Below are 26,319 nucleotides of genomic sequence, written 5' to 3'. Positions count from 1 at the left end.
GGAACTGTAAATGATGCTTCAGTTTCATGTGAGCACATTGCCAAATAAATTATTACTGGGGTTCATTATCGGCCTGACTAATGCATGTATTAGTCCAATGAATGGCACTTTACAGATGTTTTACATGTTTAGAAAATCTAGTCTAGATTGTGGACATTTAAAATCTGTACTCTAGACTGCACATAATACATAGGGTGGGCGTGACAATAATAAGATTAACAAAAAAGATCAACAATCCGGACTTTTTATACCTCAGGCAACATAAATACAAACTATTGTTCCCAGAATCCTCAGCAAATACAACAAACGCTAAGGATGGAAAATGAAGACCTGGAAGTATTGGTCTAGGTTAGTGTTTTCCAACCTTGACAATCAATACAGGTTTTTAGGATATCCATGGTTACACACAGTTTAAAAAATAAATAAAAAATAAGTGAGGTACAAATTGAGTCACCTGTGTTAAAGTATGGCTATCCTTACAAAATGTACAGGTATGCCCTGTACACACACTATACGATATGTGGCACCGCCGATATTGTAAAACAATATCAACGGTGCCAATAAACAAATGATACGCGTGTTAACCGCGGAACAACATTGTTCAAGGACATCACCGGGACCCCTGTCGAACACTCAGTCACTGACAATGTCATCAGAATTCACTGCATGTTCGGACAATAGGGGTTATCGTTAATGATCTGTGGGAGCGCACATCATTAACGATACAGTGGTTATACACAACTATATTAATGATATTGTATTGGGCATATCGTTAATGTAAACACGCACCCACCTTAAGTATGCCTTGAGTTTGGGAAACACTGGTCTAGATCGGTTTCCCAAACTCTGCTGGCACACTCCAGGTTGTAAGGATACCCATGTTTGGGCACAGGGGACTTCTTAGCTTAGTCAATTTCAGTTAATGATCTAGACTCAAGCATCGATGTCCTTAAAACCGTACTGTAATGGTAGCGTTTGGGAAAATCTGGTTCTAGGGTTATCAGATGTTGAAAACAAAACACTAGAAATTAATAAATCCATCCAATAGGAAAGTCGCATGAAAATAACCATGAGAATCTAGAACCGTTCACATAACCCCATATATAAAAGGCAATCACTAGCTACACACAGGTCACATGTGGCTGCTCTATGTGTAACGCACTGTATTTACACAAACTTGCTTACAACTTGCACAGCATGTGCAATTAATCTTCAGGTATCGGAGAAGTCAGATTTCCCACATTTACAAAGGACAAAGGAGGGGGGGGGGGGGGGGGGGGGGAGGGAATTAATTGCACATTTGTTAAAAGTATGCAAACAAAAACACCACACTATAGACTATTTAGAACATCCAAAAAAGAGGAAAAAATCTGAACCTTCAGTTTGTTAAGAACTGTAAAATGATGTACATAACTAAAGGAGGTTAGAACGGACATATTTTATGAGACCTAACTACTATGCAGATTGTCTGAAGTAGTTGAGGTTTTTTTTTTTTTTTAACACATGCATCCCGATTGGCTGATTTATTAATATGGTCCTCCTGCCAATCATAATTTTTCAAACACGTTGGTTGGTGCTCTTGCCAATCGGTCATGTTTTTGAAAAATAAAATGACTGTTGAGAGGCTGGAGCACCAACTGTCATGTGATTAAGAAAATTTCAGTTAGGATTGGCTGGAACACCATTTATCATACACAACGAGTTGTAAAACTCATACACAGTTCAGATTTCAGAAGCACACACTGATAAGTGAACTGAAAATGCGTTGGGCGTTCCTGGGAGGCAGCTATTCAGATGAACAGGTGGCTCAAATGATTATTCGGCCACATTGGATAACACAATGAGACAGAGAATCTGCACCTAGCATAGGGGTGCTACAAGTTTCAATGGTGAGACAGAGAGTGGCGACAAAAGATGCACCAAGCGCAACTGCAGCATCAATATGCTCAAGTAGGCGGCAAAGAATTGACACATTGGTAAGCACGATTGCATACATTCCAACATGACCCATTCCAGTAGGGACAAGATGCTCCGTTACTGGACTTCCTTGCCAATGGCAATTGCATTTGCAGAGCTGCAGCACAGTCCAAAATTCAGATAGGGGAGCCTCACCAACTGCCACCCCAAACACTACAGTCCGGGACTCACTGGCAGGTGGGACTCCCCTATTTGAATTTTGGACAGTGGTGCAGTCCCACCTCCACAACTGCCACTGGCAAGGAAGTCCAAGAGCAGAGCATTGTGTCTCTCCTGGAATGGGTCATGTTGGGAGGTATGCAAATGAATCCCAGAGAAGGGCTTGTAGCGGCAAATCACATAATGTGGCAAATACGATATGCAAAATACAGTACTGTCGCGGTGTCCAACACAGAATAAGTTCCAAGTAGTCCAAAATAAATAACTGTACTAATAAACTCTCCCCCAAAATATTAAATACCTGGTTTATGCTGTATTCAGGGTGTCCTGTAAATGGGGCTTTTGACTATATGTAATATACAGACCCCATAATGGCCTTGCACAGGATTCCGATTTAACAGAACAGGATACTGTGACATTCCCTTTGCATTTTAAATAATACTCTAGATTACGGGACTGTAGCCTGCGTAGAAATAGTTATAACGGTCTTTTCTCCATGACATTTCCTTTTAAGACTATGGAAGTGTGACACAGTGCAGCCCTACACTGGGACACAAGAAGCTCTGCACCTTCTCCCTAACATACAGTGACAGCAACAGGCCCCAGTGCGACTATAATTTTCACTTTAAGGAACAGTTGAGTATGTTATTTTCCTCCCCACAGCCCCTGGACGGTTAATCATCACACTGCATGTGCTCCAACAGAATTCACAGAGCAGCAGGATATACTGTACGGTGAGGAAAGTCCTACAGCATCCTGGAAAGTCATCTTCTGCCCTTTGCGGACCTGTGGTTTAGTCACCGGAGTTTATGTTGCACCCTCTATTGTTTGGTTTTATGCTGCTTTGGAATTATTCCCCTTCCCCATTTACTAAAATACTTCAGGTAAGCTGGGAACAATATTAGAGAACAATGGTTTGTAGAGCGCTTGTCAGGCAGAAGGAATCATATCGCTGATGTACCGTGACGCACCCGTCCAGCACAACGCATGACAGTCCTGCTCGGTTGACTGACTTTCCAGGTCACCCGGCAGGTGAACAGGTGCATTCATTACTCATTGACACATTTTAAAAGATCCGGAGGTGGAGCTAATGATATCACTTGTGATTCTGTGAGGAGACCTGGAAACCATGCACTGTATGGGGTCCTGAGGACCGAGTTTGAGAACCTGTGCTCTAGACAACTGTAGGCAGAAATAATTTGCTGCTATGTGCAACTTCACCTGATTGAAATGGATGTTTAAGAGGCCAAATAGGTTGACATTTGTTCAAAATGACAAATCAAAATGGAAAAGTTCACTGTTAAGGCCCATACACACTGGGCGACTGAACTGAAAGTCACTCAAAAAAGCAGGGTTGAGCGGCTTTCAGCTCAAAGCCGCACAGTGTGTATGGCCCGGCGATGAGCGCTGCTGCGCTCTCCCGCAACATCGCCGGGAAAGCCGCTCATCTGCTTGTTATACCAGCAGATGAGCGGCTTTCAGGGCGGCTTTGCATAGCGCTCCGCAACGCCGTCCTCCCCCCCCTCCGTCGGGTAAATGACTGTCGGGACCCTGTCCGGCACCCAAAAAAAAGAAAATAAAACACTAGGACACGAGGGCATGAGTATAGATTAGAAGAAAAAAAGATTTCATTCAGCTAGTTGAAAGAATTTCTTTACGGTCAGAACAGTCAAACTCTGGAACTCTCTTCCCAGAGAGGTGGCAACGGCTGGCTCATTAAATGCGTTCAAGGCAAAGTTGGACAAACATTTACTGGAGAAAAACATCCATGGGTACAAATAAGAAATATAAATTGTCTGTAAAATACCAGAACCTACCAAATCAGCAATGGATATCTATACCAGGTTGAACTAGATGGATGCAAGTCTTTTTTCAGCCTTACCTACTATGTAAATATGTAACTACAAAATAAGGTAAACTTTGTTCAGCAACACACACAATTTTAAAGAGCAATATTGAAATGACAAGATACCATATGCAACAATTAACCAAAGAAACCTCTTTATTTTCTGTTCAGTGTGAATACTCACTATTCAGGATCTGACACAAGATCCAAAGCTTTCATGACTTCTTCTAGTAAAGCATCAGGAATGAAGCCATTGTCTGTGTAAAAAGAAGAAAAAAAAAAAGTTTTTAAAAAGGAACTTTTCCCCTCTAAACACAGCGAAGGCAGCCATTTTGTGGGGTAAACCAATATTCATGAGAATGCACTGGTTTTACACAGTAAAAGTACCTCAGTGCTGTCACCTCAGCCCTGATCCATCCACAACAAAATGGCTGCCACCTCTGCATGCATAGTAAAAATTCTACAGTAATGGAAAAAAAAACGTGTAAAAAATTAACCCCGCACATAATGAAAGTAAATTTTCTTCAAAATATCCGCACCAGGGATAGTTAGCAAAACGTATTACAGTTTTTTTTTTTTTTTTTGTGTGTGTGTGTAGGGGGGGGGGGGGGGGGGGGGGGGGGGGGAAGGGGGTAATTTCCAAATTTAAGATGATCATATTATCGCAGGGCTGGGCAATTGCAGCCCTCCAGATGTTGAGGAACTACACATCCCAGGATGCTTTTCATTAGTTTTGCTATGTGGCCATGCTGAAACTGATGCAAGGCATGCTGGGATGTGTAGTTCCTCAACATCTGGAGGGCCGCAATTGCCCAGCCCTGTATTATCGGGACAGGTTTATCCTCATACATATGGCGCGAGGCTGGATTTTTCTTATGTATTTGTGGATAGGTTGCATCGCAGACTCAAATAAAACTCACTTTTGGGATGTACCCAAGATGATAAACTGCGAACTGAGTGGAAATGGTTTTACAAGTATAAAGACACAGAGGAACAACACTAAAAGCCCCCATACTTTACAGAGGGGATAACGTGCAGCCGATCCCCCTTGAGCTATAGCTACATACAGTAGCATGAGCTATATCACATGCGTGTTTTTGCATGCAATATATCGCATGCGACCCCAGCAAGTGTCCGATCCGACAGATCCTACTTGCAGCACTTGTGATCTGGGACTCTGAGCTGATACGCATTGAACTGGATCTAAAACATATGCCAATTGCTCAATTTCATGGCCCGATGCGTCGGAATCGGGCAAAATGGATAATAGTATGGCCAGGTAGTGTTCTTTCTAGCACCCTGCATCTTCCAAAACCCCTGCAGAGTGAATACAACGTAAGGCAGTGCTCAGGGAACCGGGGTAAATTACCCCAAATGGGGTAAAAATAAAATTCCTGGGGGTAATGGACTATGGAATGAATCTATATGAATACCTGGCTGTGTCTCGGCAGCGCAACTGTCCATTACCCCCAGGAATTTCATTTCAATGCATCTAGAATCTATATATATATATATATATATATATTCTATATGCATTCCCGGCTGTGTGTTACAGTACTGTAGTGTACAAGAACCTGACGCAGTGCGTCAGGCCCTTGTGTACAACACGATTCCCTGCGTGATGCCCCAGGCCCCGCCTACAAGACCACCACCTTCTTCAGTAGAATAGACTAGTTGCTGCACCATCTCGGCAGCGCGCAGTCTGTACTACCGTGACAAGTTTCTTTGCCTGGTTATAGGATCCTGCCAAGGTACAGTACATCCATCTCTAGTCTAGGGGAAACCTTGCACAGACTGTCACTGTATAATTTTGTAATACTGACACTAATAGTTGCCTGGTCGTCACATTATCAATTTACCATACATGGACTGGTAATCTGGGATCACGACGGTCATTCCCCACGACAGCCGTGATCCTGGCCCGTTTGCGGTGAGATCGGCCGCATAACGGCAGATGCAAAAACGGCGGTGGATTGTCGATCTGCCGGCTGGATTACGACAATCCACGGCCGTTATCGGCAGAACGGGTCCGACAACTTCTGAAGTCGGGCCCGTTCTTCCGTGATCCCGCATCAATGCTGTCGTTAATGACAGCATTGAATAGGGAGCCGCTGCTATTTCCCACGTCGGAAATAGCGGCGGCACATTGCATACCCCCATGGTCATCATCATTATCATCATTAATGGCTGCCAGGCTGTGTACCGTACTAGCAGGATATATCATTAATTTCTGGGGGTACAGTGTGTGCTCCTTGTATGTTAGCAATGCTGAGGTCAATTGGCACAACAGAAACTTTGGTATAAAAAAAGGACACCTCTGTATTTTTTTTTTTTAACAAAAAAGGAAAGCTTTATTTGCATCGTAAACTGTATTGCAGGAAATAAAATGTGCTATCATATTGCCCAACAGATCCATATAATACATACACTGTGAACAGAAGTGATAATGAGCATGTTTTGCGGCAATTACTCTGAGGTACCGGATTTGGTGGTGTTGCACTGAGGGGACTTGGAGGAAAAAGAGGCCCGGGGGGGCCGTTTACAGCAACAAAACTGTTTATAGATGGGAGCAAAAGGCTGTTGTGACTGGGATTCCGCTCACTTGTTGAATTGTAAAGAAAGATTGTTAGCGACAAATGCTTCTCTATTGGGACATATGTTACGGTTGCCGCCACCTGACAGACATGGTACGATGCAGTGCCCCAGTCTCTCAGGGACACGTTGCAGGCCCTGACAGGACAGCCTCTCTGAAGCCGCCAATGTTAATGAGGTATTGTTATGATGTGAGTGGTGCCAGATGTTTCTGGTGGGAATTTGCATTAAGGTGCAGTACACTATGCAGATGTACATACAGAAGCTTATGGTTTTTACTTGTCATTTCCAAACCAGGAATTCGGCGTATTCAATGTCTTAACTGTGTAAATGTTCAGTCGCTGAAAAACATGTGTAGCATGAAAACCACACATATCCGAGCGTCACCTTCTGGGTAGGGTATGAGGTCCCAAGGTTGACAATTTCTAGGTAGACAACTAATGGTCAACAGTGATTAGGTTGACATAACATAGGTCGGCGTTGACAGACGGTCGACATGCATTTTTCACTTTTTGTTGGTGTATACCGACTATGGTCATACTTTACTATCCAAGCAGGCACAGAGTTTTGTGTCAACAGACACAAAAAAAAAAAATTGTGAAAAACCGCACGTCTTCCTTTTGGGTATCAACCATGCCCAGCTTGTGTCAACCTTCTGTCAATGCCGACCTATAGAATGTTGGATCTGGTTTGACACTAAAAAGAATTGTTCCTAGTTAAATCTCATCTATTGCCGTGTCCGACACACAATACGCCATGCGGCGTGATATGCTGAAAGGTCTCTCTGCTAGCACCAGGCGTCTTTTTACCCCAAAATGTGTCTTATTAGCAATGCAATAACGCACCAGGAGACTGCGATGATTAATAGTTATGCAACAAAACAAACAACTATTGTAAGGAAGTCCCTGGTATTATTCCACATTCTTTTTGCTTGTGGTCTTTAGATAAGTCAGCTGAACCATTGCAGTAAATCACACACAGAAAACAAAGCTATAGGGAGGTGAATCAGATGAGAGGTGCTAAGTCTGCCTAGCATCAAGCTTCTCCCCCAGCATTTGTTAATCCAAATGTATTCCATATTATTGAACAACTTCTGACTGCTCAAATCATCTTCAACTAGCGTAGAAAGAATTTGTTCTTATTTTGGTTTAGTTCATTCGAAGCTTCCAAACAGGCATCTAATCTAGTGTTTTTATTCCAAATGTTTAATGCCAGTGACATATTCAGTGATACTGCTTAATTCCTTATTTATTTTTTTGTGTTTGTGCGTTTCTCTGAAAATTACTTTTGCATGTTTTAATGATGTTTAGTCTAAAATTGGTTTTATTAAAAGTTTTCAAATAAATCGTTTCAAAGCCTAATAATTTTGGATCGTTAATGTTAGAAAGCATTAAACCATGCGCTACAATGTTTTCACTGTATTATAACAAACTGGATTACAGGTTTTCTTTCATAAAACGTTAATGCCCCCCCAAAAAATTGGTTTAAAAAAAAAAAAAAAAAACAGGGTTTTTGGAAAACTTTTTTTTTCCAACCCTGCGACGATGACACATTTTTGGGTTGAAACATGCAAAAAGGCAGCCAGCACTAGCAGATTCACTCCGGGCCAGTTGGTCAGTTTGGTGCAACTGCAACAATAATGTATAAAGACTAATCTTTACAAGCGTCTAATCAACACTCTGGCGATCCTAGAGGTTATTGGAGGCTACAAGCACTTTACTCTTCTTAACTATGCACCGGTAACCTACCTATGCTAGTGGCCACTCTTTTGTGGGCAAAACCAATTGGCTCCTTCACAATACAGGTTTCCAATGAATGGATAGGCCACAATCTCCCAGGCACTATACATTATTACAATGAGGATGACAGCACAGAATGCAGCTGTGCGGGAAATTTAACAAACTCGTATGTGAACTTCATGACCTGTGCATCATCCTCGTTCCGTTATTTGATATCTACACAAGATAAAAGGGCCTACAGAGGATGTCCCTGAACAGTGAATGGGCATGTTGGGTGTCCGCTGGGATCTAATTAGCCACAATAGTATAAGGTGACAAGTGGTTCTGTAGCAATTTACAACACACAAAAAGAATGTATAAATAAACTACAGATCACAGATTCATCCGGAAACAAACCGGAGATTGGCTGTCTCTGTGTGCGCTAATCTTTCTGCATTCAACCTGTTCTACTGTATGTCGCCAGTTGCCCTGCACAATCTTCTCCAACTAGGCTGCGCAATAAAGCATTTCTCCTTTTCCTCTTAAGGTGCCCACACACTAGAAAGATCTGTGATCTTAAGATTTCCCTTGAACTTCCCCCGTCAGACCTGGACAAATCATTTTGTGCAAAGAGCACATTTTGACCAAGTTTTGTCTTGAGATTTCAGATTTTTTTTTTTACCCTTTTGTGGTATGCAAGGAAATATTCCGGGCCGAGATGAGCTACCAGCGTGGGCGTCTCCGGGAAGATTTCCGTGCATGCCACTGATATGTAGGTCCCCCACAAACACTGGGCCAGGTCTTGTGTGTAAATTATATATTGTAAAATTTAGCAAAAATAACAGCACTTCTATTGGTGCTACTATAATATTACCCGATGCCACCTGCTTACTCCCCAGTTACACCGTAACTATAGTACAATCGGATATAACTGGGTGGAACAAACCACACACAGTCATTTCTTAAGTAAAAGGCTGCATTACATGTAGGTCAATGCTGGTAGTCCACTACTTCAGCCACCCACATACAGAAAGTCTTCTGCCACCCTGCTTCTGGCATCCTACTTGATAATTGCAGGTGCAACTGCACCTGGGTGACCCCCAGACCTCTAGCAGCTACCAGGTAAGTACAAATAAAATAGAACGATGTTATAACCAAATAGCGCATCCCCACACATAACACAAGCAATTGCTCAAAATTAGGTGGAACAGGAACTTTTCTTTGCTACAACGTTTTTATCTCCAAGAATCAATCATGTGTTCATGTGTTACACCCATATGGTGCAGAGAAAATTTGCATTAGCATGGTCTCATTAACCAAACGCTTTAAAGGTGCATACACACTGTACAATTTTTTGACCAATTTGGTTGAAAGACATTTCCATTGAACCCAGTGTCCTGGACGAAAGATGTTGACAAAAGATATTGTCAACAAACAAACGATGAATGATGATGCGCATACCCGCCAGTTGTTCATCAAGATTGTTCGTCAACTGTGCATGCAGCTCAATTTGAATATCTTTCAAAAAGAGCCTATAAACTGTAGCTAGATCTTTCGTCTGTCGTCAATATCTTTCGTCAATATCTTTCGTCAACATCTTTAGTCCAGGACACTGGGTTCAATGGAAATGTCTTTCAACCAAATTGGTCAAAAAAATTGTACAGTGTGTATGCACCCTTAGTTACAACTTACATAGTTAGAGTCACACACACTTTAAAACTAGGGTTACTTTTTAATCAGGAGCCAATTAACTTTCCAGTTCATTTTTGTAGTGTGGAAGGAAACAGAGTAAGGGAGAAAACACAAACTCCACACATAGGCACAGTCTGAATGAAACTCAAGACCTCACTGCTAGGAGGCAGTAATGCTAATAATTACAGTGTATGCGCTGCCCAAAAATGTAACAAAGGTTTATGTAAAATGTACGGTTAGGGATGGGATCTATTATACGGTTTACACTGGCTTTATCCTGCCAAAATTTGATGCGGAACCACTTTTGCACACCACCCTGGTTGTTCTCAAAACTGTCCTTGGAACTCCCTCCTGTTAGCACTTCTCAGTCCTCATCAGTAACTGAGATATTAAGGTACGGCTCATTTTAATTGTTTCAAAATAAGTGACCCCATGGACACTTGGGCCTTATTTCCATAAATGTTTATGGTTTTAGCGTTTCCGATATGGAGCCTCAGTCTCTAAATGGTCAAATGGAGAATGCTCATCCAAAACACTGACCATCCAATTCCATATGGAGAATGGGCTAACCATCACGAAATCACTACTCAACCAATGCTTGAGTTATCCATCTCCCGCTAATGTCACTGGGGCTATGTACAGGGACATTATATTTTACAACATGGCTGGCCAAACCGGTCATGGAGATCTACCAGCGGTCCAAATTTCCCAAGTCACCTATCTGGTGCACAGCTGTAGTCAGCAATAACTGTCACATATTCATACATGCTGCATTCATTCCTACTATAGATCCACAATTTGCCTGAGACACAGGAACTGTTGGTAGATCTTGAGGACAGGTTTGGCCGACCCTGGTTTACAACATTACATGTATAGTAACTCTGGGGTCGATTTATTGAGCTTGTGAAGTGATAAAGTGTCTGGTTTTTATCACCGGCCAATCAACTCCTACCTGTCATTTGTCAAATCAAGCCTGTAACTTCAGTTAGGAGCTGATTGGCCGGTGATAAAAACCAGACACTTTATCACTTCACCGAGCTTAATAAATCTACCCCTCTATCTCTTACTGATAACATCTATCAAGGGCCCTTATTCTGATCGGTGCAACCGGATCCGAATATGCGGCCAGGACCGTGCGTCCTAAACCCCGCCTTTCGTACGGATCGCTAACTCCGTCCGAATGCGGTAAAAAGCTGTCCGAACGGACCGCACGTGTATTTCTCATGAATACACCTCCTCCATCTCAGGGAACCTCCCCCATCATTCGATGGTCGCAGAACATCGAATGCAGGGCCGAGTGGTCCGCCAGCTCCCGCAACCTCAGACCACACGGGCATTTCTCCGTGCAAAAGCAGGGATCTGGGCGGGCAGCTGACATCCGGCGATGTCATACGTCCGCCCCCTACACGTGCGTCACGGCCGCATTACCATACGTAAGCCCAGCGTTTTCATGGGAACGCCCATGAAGTGCGGGGTGTAAACATATGGTAATGAGCCCTAACAGCCCTTCACACCCCTCTCCACCCCCTGTTCGTAATGTACACATTTCATGCGGAATGTGGCCGTGCGTCCGGCTCGCACATGCGCAGAGACGCCGCTGCACATGCGCAGACACAAAACATCGGCGACACGAACGCACGCGGATATTACCGCACCAACCAGAATAAGGGCCAAGATTAGGTCATGGATGTAAAGAATCTTGGGATCATCTGCACAGTGACACTAGTAAACACAAAATATACCTCTGGCCCAAGAAGCAGGATAATACATATCAGACAACAAGCGGTCACTATTTTCCCCAGTTCAGGAACAGAATACCAATGGAACATTTTTGGAAGGTCGCCTTTCTCCACCAGTGAATAATAGAACATCACTTTATCTGCAGAACCCTTTTATGGCCAGGACCACAGATTACGTCTGGTTACAGCTTAGAAATCTGAAGTGGCCACTCTGGGGGAGTTTGCCCCAAAAAGGCAAAAATATTATTAAGGTACCACCCATATCCTTTACCATGTGGAGCTGAACCAATAATTATACAAATTCTCCCTTATCCACTCTAATTCCAGCTATTGTGAAACTACAATTCCCAGCATGCTTTATCAGCAGTTGGAGAACAATAGGTTGGACAGACCAGTATTAGGAATAATTCATAAAACAGAACGTGTGCTTTAAAGGCCAATTACGCCCTATTTATATATAAAATGCAGAAGTCGTAATACCCAGAAATGTGCGAATGCAGCAAAACCATCTGCCAGGTCACGACTGCCTTCTGCATTTCATTTATAAACAGGCACCAGTTTTACATATATGCCTTATTTTAAATGTCTGATAGCTGCGAATGTTGTGTTTCCTCTCTACAGCGAAGGGAACACAAAGAGCTAAATGCACACTTTTATATAAAACAGCTGTGTATGGCATATAAATGCTTCACTGTTACAGAAATAAGAAACATTACCGTGGTGGGTAGTGAGGAGTACGAACTGGAGGAGCTGGTGTATCACATGACAGTGGTGGGTAGTGAGGAGTACGAACTGGAGGAGCTGGTGTATCACATGACAGCGGTAGGTAGTGAGGAGTACGAACTGGAGGAGCTGGTGTATCACATGACAGCGGTAGGTAGTGAGGAGTACGAACTGGAGGAGCTGGTGTATCACATGACAGCGGTAGGTAGTGAGGAGTACGAACTGGAGGAGCTGGTGTATCACATGACAGCGGTAGGTAGTGAGGAGTATGAACTGGAGGAGCTGGTGTATTACATGACAGCAGTAGGTAGTAGGAGTATGAACTGGAGGAGCTGGTGTATTACATGACAGCGGTAGGTAGTGAGGAGTATGAACTGGAGGAGCTGGTGTATTACATGACAGCAGTAGGTAGTGAGGAGTATAACTGGAGGAGCTGGTGTATCACATGACAGCAGTAGGTAGTGAGGAGTATGAACTGGAGGAGCTGGTGTATCACATGACAGTGGTAGGTAGTGAGGAGTATAACTGGAGGAGCTGGTGTATTACATGACAGCGGTAGGTAGTGAGGAGTATGAACTGGAGGAGCTGGTGTATTACATGACAGCAGTAGGTAGTGAGGAGTATAACTGGAGGAGCTGGTGTATTACATGACAGCAGTAGGTAGTGAGGAGTATGAACTGGAGGAGCGGATGTATCGCATGACAGCAGTAGGTAGTGAGGAGTATGAACTGGAGGAGCTGATATATCACATGACAGTGGTAATCTCCATAGAGGTTTATACAATTCAGTCAACATAGGCAGACCTACACCTGCGCTAACCCTCCTACTGAACGGTATGGCACTGCCCAGCTACATGAGGATTGGCAGAGCTAACAAACGCTAAGGACCCGATTCAGAGATGTACGATAACCCGATGGATGGCACATCTCCTATGGTGGGAGGTATGCAGTATGTGTTCTAAGCATCTACAGCCCTCCATCCGAGAGTCCACTCGCATTAGGGAGGGGAGCATCGGCCCAGCATACCAGGAAAAGAAGGTTAATGCCACCTGGGTCTGTGCGGTTGCATGCAGAATTCCTGGTATGATCCTGACGGTTGAGTACTGACGGTCACAATCCCGACTGTCGGGCCGTCATCCGGCACCCAGAGCATACTGTACCTATAGTGCAGCTATGGTGGCTACCCTGTTCTCCTCACTTGTAAACCCATGTGTTTAAATGCAGCAGAACCAACGGGTTAAATCTGCTCCCCTTTCTGAGACACACATTACAAGTCTATACACCCATCATTAACTTGGTCAGCAATGTGTCATTCCCGTCATAATACATAAAACGTCTGACACTAATGCAGACTTGGCCACCTACAAAGACCGTGTCAGCATCTGACAATTATATGTGTAGGTTACAGTCGATACTGTATCTGGTGTGAGGTTAATGGCTAACCACATAGGAAACATCTATTATTATGTAATAACCAAGCAATTACCTGTCTGAGGTTTTCCATTGTTACAAACATGTAATCTGTCTCAGCCCCCAACATCCTCCATCGCTGTCAGTGGTTATTATGGAGAATTGTTTGCATTACAGAAGATGAACAGGCTCCAAGACCCATTCTGTGCACATTAAATCTATACAGTATTCCACTGGGGATTACATATGCACAGGAATGGGGTCCCCACCTGCTCATCCTCCTAAGGCCTCGTACCTGCTGGGCTAAATATTACATTTAAATGCTTGGTACTCTTTACCTAGCACGGCGCCCATCGCGGGCATTGAATGCACTAAAAAATCGGGTGCGACACGATGCCCGCGATTTCCCATAGGTTTACCTGTGAAGGTATCCGCGCCCCCTCGCTGCGCTCGCCACACTATTCTATTCTCAACTCCACGCCGACGTGGATAGTGGGGGTATGAAAAGGTCGTAGGACGCGTACCGCCGCGCTCGCCACGCTTCGGGTTCACGTTGATCGTGGGGTGGCGTTAACAATTGTGGGGGCCATTTCACACTTTAGGGTGCCTATTTGGCCTCTGTGGGCCATTTAACATTGTTTCCTATGGAAAAAATCGGGTCAATTGAGAAATTTAACATTGATCCCTATGGGAAATCGCGGGCATCGCGTCGCACCCGATTTTTAGTGCATTCAATGCCCGCGATTTTTTTACCTGCGATGCCCACAATCAAAATTGTGGGCGCCGTGCTAGCAGAGCCGGCCCTAGCCTAAATGATGCCCTAGGCAAAATTTTGGCTGGTGCCCCCTAGCACCGCCACTAGATCCGCCTCTGACACTGCTCCCCTTTCCCAGCACCATCAACCCTCATCATAGCAGTCATCATTTTGGTGCTCCTACCTGCAATATTTTAAATAGAAACAGTGCACACATTTGGTGCGCAGCCCAAATAGGGGTGCGTTCTTGCTGGGAAGGGGCATGGCCACACAATTTTACCCCAAATTCAAATTATGCCACACAGTAGTGCAACTTTATTCACATTATATCATGTGAGAGTGTCCCTTATTCATGTTACATCACATTGTAGTACCACTTTACCTTATATACATTACTCATCAAATTATACCCTTAGAAAAAAATCCTGAGAAAATATTGTATTTTAACCACCTCCATGGCCACACTGCAACCCAGCACAAAGCAGTGTGTGCTGGGCAGAGGAGAAGAGCTGCAGCTGCTGCTGTCACTTAAGGGGAGGGCGCCCAGGGCCCCCACTGGGCCCTCCCATCAGGCTTTGGCCTGGGGAATTTGTACCCCCTACCCCTTTCTCTCGGCACCCCTGATAATACCACACAGTAATGCCCCTTACACATGACACACATTATTTATGTCCTTATAACCGTAATGCCCCTTACACATTATGCCAACCTTTATTAATGCCCTTCATACACATGACACACATAATGCCCCTTACACATGTTTCACATTATTAATGCCCTTATACACATGACACACAAAATGCCCATTACACATGTCGCACATTATTAATGCCCTTATACACATGACACACATAATGCTTGTTACACATATGTCGCACATTATTAATGCATTTATACATGACACACATAATGCCCCTTACACATATGCCGAACACTATTGCACAACCAACCCACCTGCAGACCGCACTCGCACAGCCGCTAATACTGTGACCTCTGCCTCTGCTTGGATACAGATGTTTCCTCATACATCTTGTCTCAATAGGCCATGCAGCTCCTGGCCCTTCTGCTAACGTTGGGTGCCTTTTTTGCTGAAAATTCGTCTTATTTGCATTGTTATGACCAGCACACTCAAGGAGCTTCCAATGATTAAAATGATATGTGGCATGCCTATATTCTGTGTGCGACTGTGGCTGTACCTGCATACGGAATGCTATGTTACAGTGATTTCCATGAATACATTATTTCATATGCAGATACAGCCTCACTCACACAGAATATAGGCATGCTGCATATCATTTTAACCAGCAGAAGCTGCTGATGCCCCTAGGAATTCCAAATGCCCTAGGCAATTGCCTAGTGTGCCTATGCCTAAGGCCGGCCCTGCGTGCTAGGTAAAGAGTACCAAATGCTTTAATGAGCGTCAGTCTATATGCACAGAATTGGGATAAAAAAAAATAGATAAAACATTTAAACGCTATGAAGATCGCCAAACATTAAGTTGAACACTAAAAGTAAACAGGGCTAAGGTCGACACATTAAATAGGTCGACAGGGTTGGAAGATCAACTCACGTTGATCTTTTGACTGTTGACCTTCCATTGATGTTAAAAAGGTTTCTGGTTTTATTCAAGAGCATTACAGGTGAGTGAAGATTTGATTAAACTCTGTAGCCTTAAGAAAAATACCTGGTTATTTCTGAAACGTCTGCGTAAAATAAAAGCAGATGATTATTGGGAGTATTCAATTCCGGCTGGAATTCACCTACAACAGGATTGTCGACACCCTTTCTCGCTGATGCCGGGAATTTACGAACGTTGGAATATTTTCCACCAGCCGGAAGAACGGAGCCCACATTGGATAGGTCTAATGACATTTGACCTAATATAAAAAAAAAGCCACTATTTCCACCCGGCAAAAATAGCAGGGGTTGTTTACAAGCTTCTAAAAAATTAAAAGAAGATTTGGCCCATAGCAACTAATCAGACGCTATCGTTTTCTAGGATGCAAAAGAGAAATTATCATCAGAATCTGAATTGGTTGCTATGGGAAAAATCTGCTTTTCAATTTTTAGATAAAAATGTACTTTCAACACGTACACCGGGGTTGTCAAAGCCCCTCCTCTTTGTTAGTTGAGACATTCGGAATAGAGACCAGCTATATGCCCTGAATTAGATGCATGGAGATCCTCCGACCAAGGGCTGGTAACATTTAATTTCTTGTCATGCTGAATTCTGTCCATTAGAACATTTTATTTAGCGTTGACATTAATGCAGATCTAATTTAAATAGATTTGCAAAGCATCTTATAAATTGGTCAGTCAGTTAGGAACACCTGCACCAGATGTGTGGAACTGAACGGTAAAGCATAAAACGATGGGAATTAAGCTTTATTGGCGTACTCACGAGTAAAACCGGACTTAAAAGCAGACAATATAACGGTTTATTTAACGCAAATTCCATTTGTAAAATTCCTATTGACCTGCAGAAGTTTACGGCAGATTGTGGAGCAATTACCAGACTGGACACGGACATCTTTGGGCTGGAATTTCCTTGTTATTCCAGGATAAGTTTCTTATAGAACAATGCATATTTATATAAAGCTAAATATCGCTGCATTGCCAAAACCACAGAAACCAGCCCATTTATACTATGAAAATATCTGCTAGACTAGTTACTGGACACTTGGAGCCACATAAGGGTCTTTGTGCCGCTTCGTCAGGTTTCCTGTGGCAATTAAATTAAAAAGTTAATTCACACAGCAGCTGTGCTTCGGATACACATTCACCCCCCTCCTAGCAACTTGGGGGATCATTGCGAGTTCCCCATCTCCCTGTACATTACTATCGGTGCCTGGTAATCAGAGTCTGGTGAGATGTTCTCCATAATGCTATTTACTTTGTGGTCAATTGAGCTTTAAAATAGGTTTCAAATGACAGAGATAGAGCAAATGGACGGACAATTTATTCAGGGTCTGCAAATCTTACACAAATAATTTCTAAGTTGCGGCCTATAGATTATACATTGCTCAGATCCAATAACCTCGTTGGAATGATTACATCAATCAGCAGCTTTCCCCAGGAAACATTACGTATTCATGGTTACAGTATGAGTGCTGTATTACGTGGCCGTCAGCATAGGGTTCTTAACGCGAAAAACGTAGAACAATGCTTCTTTATTCTGGGTGCACACTTACCGATATATCATTATTTGTACAGCCAACCAACGATATAAAATCGGTTGGACCATCGGCTCATAGATGCAGCAGAAAGGTCTATGAATGACAACGTTCAGACACATCAGGTCGGGCTGCAGCATGGCTGAGGCAGATAGATCGATACATCTGCCAGTGTGTATGGGCGACCCACTGACCGGCATGCCCGCTGCCGGACCAGCAGACAATGACGCCACTGGTGATTCCTGTGACCAGGCATATCTGGGCCAGCAAATTGGTAAGTTTACATGGACATGGATGCTATGTATGGCAGCAATGTATGGGCCATCCGAACGTCTTGTGCTGCCCGGGACCTTCCCAGGCGGCAGGATAGCATCACATGCGGTCCTTCTACATGCGATGTATCGCATGCGACTCCGCTCAACGCTGCTGGGAGAGGAGCAGTCGGAGGTTGGACGGGCAGCAGGTCCGATGCGCATGGGACCACGCATCGGCCCCAAGGACATCAAACACAAGTTTTGGACCGATTGCTGAGCCCGACGCGTCAGGATCGGGTGTAATTGGCCCAAAACGTACAGGCTTTTTTAAATTTTTTTTTGACAAATCACTAGACTTGTTGTCCGATTGGTCAACCAACCGTGCCTCCGGCCTTACAATATAAATGTATTCTTCAATACCTAGCTGCATAAAAAGTTCCCTGGTTAGAAAGTAGGAATGGTGGTGGAACTTCTATTTAATACTAGGAGAAAAACTAGGGCAAATTTATTAAGCCTGGTGAAGTGATAAAGTGGAAGGTGATAATGTGCCAGCCAATCAGCTCCTATTTAATTATCACCAGTTATTTATATAGCGCACACATATTCCGCAGTGCTTAACAGAGAATATTTGAACACTCACATCAGTCCCTGCCCCAGTGGAGCTTACAATCTATATTCCCTACCACATATACACGCAAACACAGACATTCTAGGGTTGATTTTTGTTGGGAGCCAATTAACCTACCAGTATATTTTTGGATTGTGGGAGGAAACTGGTGAAAACCACACAAGCGCAGGGAGAATATACAAACTTCGCACAGTTAGGGCCATGTTGGGAAACGGCCCCATGACCTCAGTGATTTGAGGCAGTAATAATACGGTCATGTTACAGGCTGGGTTTGAAAAATAATGGTTAGGAGCTGACTGACTGCTGCATGATCACCTTCCACTTTAGCACTTCGCCAGACTAAGATGTATTAAGCCTTTACAAGAGATAAACGCAAGTGTGATAGAGAGATAAACGTCCAGCCAATCACATCCTAACTGCCATGCTACAGGCTGTGTTTGAAGAAAGTCAATAAGGAGCTGATTGGCTGGACGTTTATCTCTCCTGGACGTTTATCTCTCCTTATCACCCTTGCATTTATCTCTTGTTAAGGCTTAATACATCTGCCCCTTAATCAGTTATCAAAGTTGAACCATGTTATGCTGCCCTGCCACAGTGTACTGACCATCGAAACCCTTTATTTATTGCGATATGAACATGAAACTCTTACGTTATATACGCTACCGCTAAACAGATGTGAGAATAAAAGGAGATTCACCTTCCGGATCATAGGCTTGGAAGACTCGTCTGGCTTGCTCAGAAGGCGGTTCAGGGGCAACCAGGGACACCTCCTGGGAGACAGAAACATTACATTTATTAGATTACCTTTAACCAGCATGTTGAAGTATAAAGGTTCCTTATATTTACAGAATCCTAAGAACTTGCACGACGGCGGCACAAAAGATCATGCATGTTAATGTACAGTATTCATATCATGATGCAATACAAAACTGCAGAGACACGATCACAACTGGGCAGAACCATGTGCACTGCAGGTGGGGCAGATGTAACATGTGCAGAGAGTTAGATTTGGGTGGGGTGTGTTCAAACTGAAATCTAAATTGCGGTTTAAAAATAAAGTGGTCTAACCTTGTCGGATACATGCAAAAGCAGTCAATATTCACCATGTACAGAAAAAAAATATATATAACCCACATGGTACAACATGGTGCAACATGGTTTTTGCTCATGTGCGCTATCTTGAAAACCTGAATCAGGACCCTTATTCATGTACAGCCAATTCAGAGATTTCTTGTATAGAGCTTATATTTTACTGTGCATTTAATATGAATATAAAAAGCATCTGACCACTCAAGACCTTTTTCTTTTTAAAAAGTAATATATAAAAAAGCAAGAATAAAAAAACAACGATCAAACAAATTCCAATAAAGAAAAGTGGATGGACAGTGACAATTCCCCAGCACCATTATAAAAGGATGGAAGAATGTATTTGCAAAAGACAGAAAGAATACACAGACCAGACTCTGGCTAAGAAACCATCTCATCAAAAGGGACTAAGTATCGCTCAAGTGTTTTCTGGGGCTCTTCCAAATATCTGTAATAACAACGCTGAAACTGGCCAGCAGCTCCAGTCCGTCTGCAGAACTATTATTACATCGAGCAGCGTGTTCTGCGGTGCTTCACAACTGTACCAGTAACAGAACACAACCAGATAATGACAGACAGAGGTAGGAAGGCCCTGCTCGCAAGCTTCTACTACATAGACATCTAGAAATCACAGCCAGGTTAAGAACGATTTAAATTGGTACAAAGCATAAAACGAGGCTTTACTATTGTGAAATATGATTACTACAGTACCATCCACTAAATACACCGTTTCAGGAGCCTACAGCCAAAATAGGTTGATTCTGTAATAATCATCATAAAAGGGACACAATAACTATAGACTTAGTCCAGATCACTAAAACACTATTCAATCTCGGAACATGGAAGAGTAACGGCCGTCGGTGCAAATTGTGGCTAAATCTGACGTTTCCACAAATCTGTGACATAGATGGACTGGAAGTAGTTAATAATGGACACAATTGTGTCCATTGACACGGGACGGCCACAGCCCGGCCGCAGCCATATCCCAACACTGGAAGGGACGGCTGCCGGGCTGTGGCCATCCCCTCCATTGTAAACGGCTGTGTGCGGCACGGCTTCTTGGCCGTGCAGGGTTTCGCCACCCGGCAGGAGCCGGAGCGTGTGAAATAGCCCTATGGGTCATAGGGTCAACTCATCAAAGATGGACAGGGCTCAGGTCGACACGACTAAGGTCAACAGGGTCGGAAGGTCGAAACACATTATGTCGACATGATTTTTCACAGTCTTTGTCCCAAATGTCAACATAGTCGACATGGACGCCGTGAAAGTGCTGCGCACTATTATATTATTCTATCATGCCGTAGTGGATGGTTGGGTATGAAATACCGCCTGTCGGCAGAAGTAGGCTAAAAAAAAAAAAGTAAAAAACTCTTCGTGTCAGGTAAATTACAAATGGATGGCGATGTGCTCACGGTGTCAGGTGCTATTGGAGCTCTCACATGTGCGGTCACAAGAGAAAAGGTGCAGGAAAAAAAATTACTTACAAGTGGGAATTTCTAATTACCGCAAGGGGTAGGAGCAATCGAATTAGATAAAATGTGACATAGATCATATTTCACATAAGACAAAGATCCATAAATTGTTTAATCTCCCTTTTATTATAATTACTCAGCGCCTTAGTAAGTCTAGTTGTTCTTCATCCTGAAAGATATGCCAGTGCGACAGCCTGTCCATATAATAAGATGCGAGTGATCTAGAATGTCCATATACTAAGATGCGAGTGACCTAGAATGTCCATATAATAAGATGCGAGTGACCTAGAATGTCCATATAATAAGATGCGAGTGATCTAGAATGTCCATATACTAAGATGCGAGTGATCTAGAATGTCCATATAATAAGATGCGAGTGACCTAGAATGTCCATATAATAAGATGCGAGTGATCTAGACTGTCCATATAATAAGATGAGAGTGATCTATAATGTCCATATAAGATGCAAGTGATCTAGAATGTCCATATAATAAGATGCAAGTGACCTAGAATGTCCACATAATAAGATGCAAGTGACCTAGAATGTCCACATAATAAGATGCGAGTGATCTAGAATTGTCCACATAATAAGATGCGAGTGACCTAGGTATGTCCATATAATAAGATGCAAGTGATCTAGAATGCCAATATATTAAAATCAAGCGATCTAGAATGTCCATATAAGATGCGAGTGATCTAGAATGTCCATATAATAGGATGCGAGTGATCTAGAATGTCCATATAATAGGATGTGAGTGATCTAGAATGTATATATAAGATGCGAGGGATCTAGAATGTCCATATAAGATGCAAGTGACCTAGAATGTCCACATAACAACATGTGAGTGATCTAGAATGTCCATATAAGATGCGAGTGATCTAGAATGTCCATATAATAAGATGCAAGTGACCTAGGTATGTCCATATACGATGCAAGTGATCTAGAATGCCAATATAATAAAATGCAAGCGATCTAAAATGCCCATATAAGGTGTGAGTGATCTAGAATGCCAATCTAATAAGATGCGAGTGATCTAGAATGTCCATATAATAAGATGCGAGTGACCTAGGTATGTCCATATAAGATGCAAGTGATCTAGAATGCCAATATAATAAAATGCAAGCGATCTAGAATGTCCATATAATAGGATGCAAGTGATCTAGAATGCCCATATAAGATGTGAGTGATCTAGAATGCCAATCTAATAAGATGCAAGCGATCTAGAATGCCCATATAATAGGATGCGAGTGATCTAGAATGTTCATATAATAAGATACGAGTGATCTAAAACTGGGGTAGCCAACCCTAGTCCTCGAGAGCTACCAACAGTGCATGTTTTGCAGGTCTCCTCACAGAATCACAAGTGAGCTAATTAGCTCCATCTGTGGATCTTTTAAAATGTGTCGGTGATTAATGAGTGCAGCAGCTAGGTTGTCTGGAAAATGTGAACTGTTGGTAGCTCTCGAGGGCTAGGGTTGGCTACCACTAATCTAAAAGCTATGTGAAATCAGGATTAAAAAGTGCTGAGATTACCTAAAGGGTAAAAAAAAGGGGCAGACTAGATGGGCCAAATGGTTCTTATCTGCCGTCAAACGCTATGTTTCTATGTGCAGCATATGTATGATGTCAGGTAAAGTAACCAGCATGCAGCGATGTACGGACAGCTGGCTATGGACACAGAACAGTTACTTGTTGAATTCCATATCACAATGTTGATGGGATTTTAAGTGGCTGTATTTCTGCTGATGTCTGGGCTGACAGGGGTGATCTGAGTGCACGCATGTCATCCTTCCACATACCATACATATAATAACACGGAGAGATAACACCCTCTTTGTCATGTCATCACAGATGCGCTGAGCGCCGGGACCCGCTCCGGGAAATATAGGAGCCGCTCTCTGGAGAAATGAAGCATTTAGCACACGTCATGGAGAGTCACGTATGGAAGTGTCACTCACTAGATGAAGGACTTGCTGTTTCCTGTGGGGAGACACTCCATGCTCCCACATTTCTTAGGACAGCCTGAGATGCCGCACTCCTTGCATACCATTAACCCTTTGAGTGCCAAGCGAATTTGTCAAACAGGCGTGAAAATTGCCAATCAAACATTTTTTTTTATCATCATAATGACCTGTATTGTCGACCTCGTATAGGAAATAACTTTTTTTTTTTACACAACATTCATCATTTGAATTTATATAACAAATGTGAGCGCCGCTGGCATTTTTTGCGGATATTTTGCCCATCTCTCAGATGTTGGCACTCAAAAGGGTTAATATATAAAACCGGGGGCCCACAAGAATGTGGAGATTTAGGACAAGGCGTATCAAACCATCTACACCAGAGATGAAGAACCTTCAGCCCTCCAGTTGTTGAACTGCACATCCCAGCATGCCCTACCACAGTTTTAGCATTCCCTAAAAGCAACACTATACCAGGGCATGCTGGGATGTGTAGTTTCACAACAGCAGGAGAGCCACAGGTTGGCGTGGCCTGTTCTAGAAGAGAATAGACCGAATCGGATTTGGTTGCTAAGGGCAACATGTTATCATCAACAGAACTCCCATCTTAGTGAATTTACCACCGTATTACAAAGAGATATCCCGTTACAAGGTTATTGTAACGCCACTTTGTCTGTGGTATCAGGACATCTGGCGGGATGATGTGACCAATCAATTCAAACAATGGAATGATGGACATTGTGTTATTTTGTTAATTGCAACATAGTTCAATATATATTTTATAGCATGTACCCAGCTTAACACAGGACATGACACTACAAAACAGAGTTCAATTGTAACCAGACAGTCTACTGAAACGCTATTAAGGAGTAAAGTACTCCCTTCTTCCTCATGCCATTGCCGGCATCTGCTGTTCCTCCCACATACGTAAGGCCCCGTCCTAATTGGACACAGTACAACTTAAAAACCTAAGATTTCAGTGACCTAATGATGTATGTGAGATCATTGGCCCTGCTCCTGGGGATATCGTCCAATCCCCGCAGTCCAAATCCATAATGCAAGCATGCTAAGCTGTCGGTCACTAAGACTGTTCGAGTAACACTGCAATCTGCCGCAAAGGGTACGGTAACCTATTCTGTTTAATTAGAAACCGCTTTGTTATAATACATATATTCCACTCAGCAACAAGCAGCCTTTGTTACATAGGAGCTACTCGCTCTTTAACCCTTCCAGGTCCAACGTCTAGTCAGGCTCAGCAGCCATAATAGCAGTTCCAATGGTGAGCCGCTTTGAACTAAAAACATAGACGTCGTTCAACATCCCATGTAGACCATTTTTGAAAAAGTGCAAAGGGTTAAACTACAAACGAATAAATTAGCAAATGTTATTTACCGCTGTCTAATTGGCAAGTGAGTGGCAAATCCATTAATGTTATCCCTGGTGGGGGAAAAAAATATTTTTCTCTGCAGTCTTCGCAATGTAAATTACGCGCCAATAAACATATGGAAAGATCATCTCTAGAAAATAACTAATGAAGAGACCTTCGGTATGAAGCAAAGGCAACAGCTGGAGAACAATTTTAAGGCAAAAAAACCCAGCAGAAGTTTCTGTAACAAAACATACTGCAGTCAAATCCATCGTAACAATCGCAACGGAACCCGAGACCCTACTGCTGGTGATCTCATGCCTTCTATTGTCCTGTAGTGGATACATGGAGGGAACTTGAGTTTCATGGTGGATTTTGAAGTTGACTCATATCTGGTCTAACCACAGAAGGGTAAACACATATGGGTTTGTTGTTTAGTATGCATGTAATATAGATGTCATTTATTTATTGTGGAGCGGAGAAAGATTTTGGGAGCGCTCCATCAGGACACCGTTACTGCACTAGTCTCCTTCCTCATTACTGGCCTCGCTAGTCCGTCACTTGATCTGGACTCTCACAGACATTGCGCGGAGAGCTTGGCAACCCAGCCTAAATGGCTGCGATATAATCTGTTGTGCAAATACAAAAGAACATACAGATGGAGACTTCTTCAACAAGCTTTCTCTGGATAGCCATGGCTCACCAAGGCCTATTGTTCTCAGCTGCAACACAATACATAGAGCAATACAGTAGGGGATTAGCATAGGATTAAGTCCGACAGCTCTGGCTCACTTAATCCTATTAAAGGGCTAGATGAGGATGGCTCTATCTGTAGGGGGAAGTGTTCCATCAGAAATCAGTACCACAAAACTCACAAGTGCACTAATATTTCCATTTGGTTAATAACCAATCGGCAGCCTCAGAGCGCACCAGCATTACTCACATAAATTCAACAGTAGGTTAGTGTACACTGTAATCTCATTATTAGGCCTACCATTAGGTAGGTCCAGGGCCGGCACCACCACTAGGCAGCTTTAGGCATTTGCCTAGGGCGCTGGCCACTGGAGGGCGATAATGAGCTGCAGGAGCCAGTAGCAGCAGGAACAGGAAGTGTCCCACCAGCGACGAGGAAAGCACCTGGGAGCAGGTGAGATCGGTCACTGCTTGTTTTCTCAAAAGAAAGAACACTGGCGATGACTAGATATTTCAAGCACGCTTGAAATATCCAGCCCGGCAATAGCGATGCGCAGGGCTGTGCATCGCTATGGGCCCTACACACAATGCGATGTGTTTCATTTCGAAGCACTCTAGTCTGATAGTTGATAAAATAGTCAAAAATTGCTACATGTGTAGGCCCATACTGAGCGATTTAGCTGAAAGCAGCTCTGTTTTGCCGTTTGAGTGTGTACGGCCCGGCAATGAGCAGCGAGTGCGGATGCCCACTCCAAAACGTTCGCCGGTCACTGCCGCTAATCTACTGGTATTACCAGCAGTTGAGTGACAAGGTGGGTGGCTTTCTAGCGTCCTGCTATGGAAAACCTTCCAACCCTGGGGAAAATTGCTTGGACAAACAAAAAATCACCCAGTGATTTTCACCATCATTGCTGACCATATACGCTGGGCAAAAATCACCCAGTGTGTAAACACCTCAACACTGCTGAAGGTATAGTGAATGCACACTACAGTATTTAGGGGTAGATGTATGAAGCAGTGATAAGGAAGGAGAAGTGATCAAGTGCCTGGTACTTTATCACCGGCCAATCAGCTCC

The 26,319-nt window shown here is 43.2% G+C and overlaps 1 protein-coding gene across 2 annotated transcripts in view; it reads right to left on the bottom strand.

Annotated features, from left to right (window-relative positions):
* Window positions 1-26,319, bottom strand: part of MINDY3 (MINDY lysine 48 deubiquitinase 3) — a 103,479-nt gene that overhangs the window by 11,398 nt on the left and 65,762 nt on the right. For both annotated transcript variants that reach the window (XM_083189388.1, XM_083189389.1), the window contains exons 12-13: window positions 19,362-19,434; window positions 4,167-4,239 (exon numbers count right to left, since the gene is read on the bottom strand). In XM_083189388.1, the coding sequence (XP_083045514.1) occupies window positions 4,167-4,239; window positions 19,362-19,434 (146 nt within the window). The remainder of the gene's footprint in view (window positions 1-4,166; window positions 4,240-19,361; window positions 19,435-26,319) is intronic.

This window comes from Crinia signifera, chromosome 5 (genome assembly GCF_055691185.1).
Source record: "Crinia signifera chromosome 5, ASM5569118v1, whole genome shotgun sequence".
NCBI classification, from domain to species: domain Eukaryota; kingdom Metazoa; phylum Chordata; class Amphibia; order Anura; family Myobatrachidae; genus Crinia; species Crinia signifera.
Note: the sequence above shows the minus strand (reverse complement) of the source record. Positions and strands in the feature narration are given on the sequence as shown.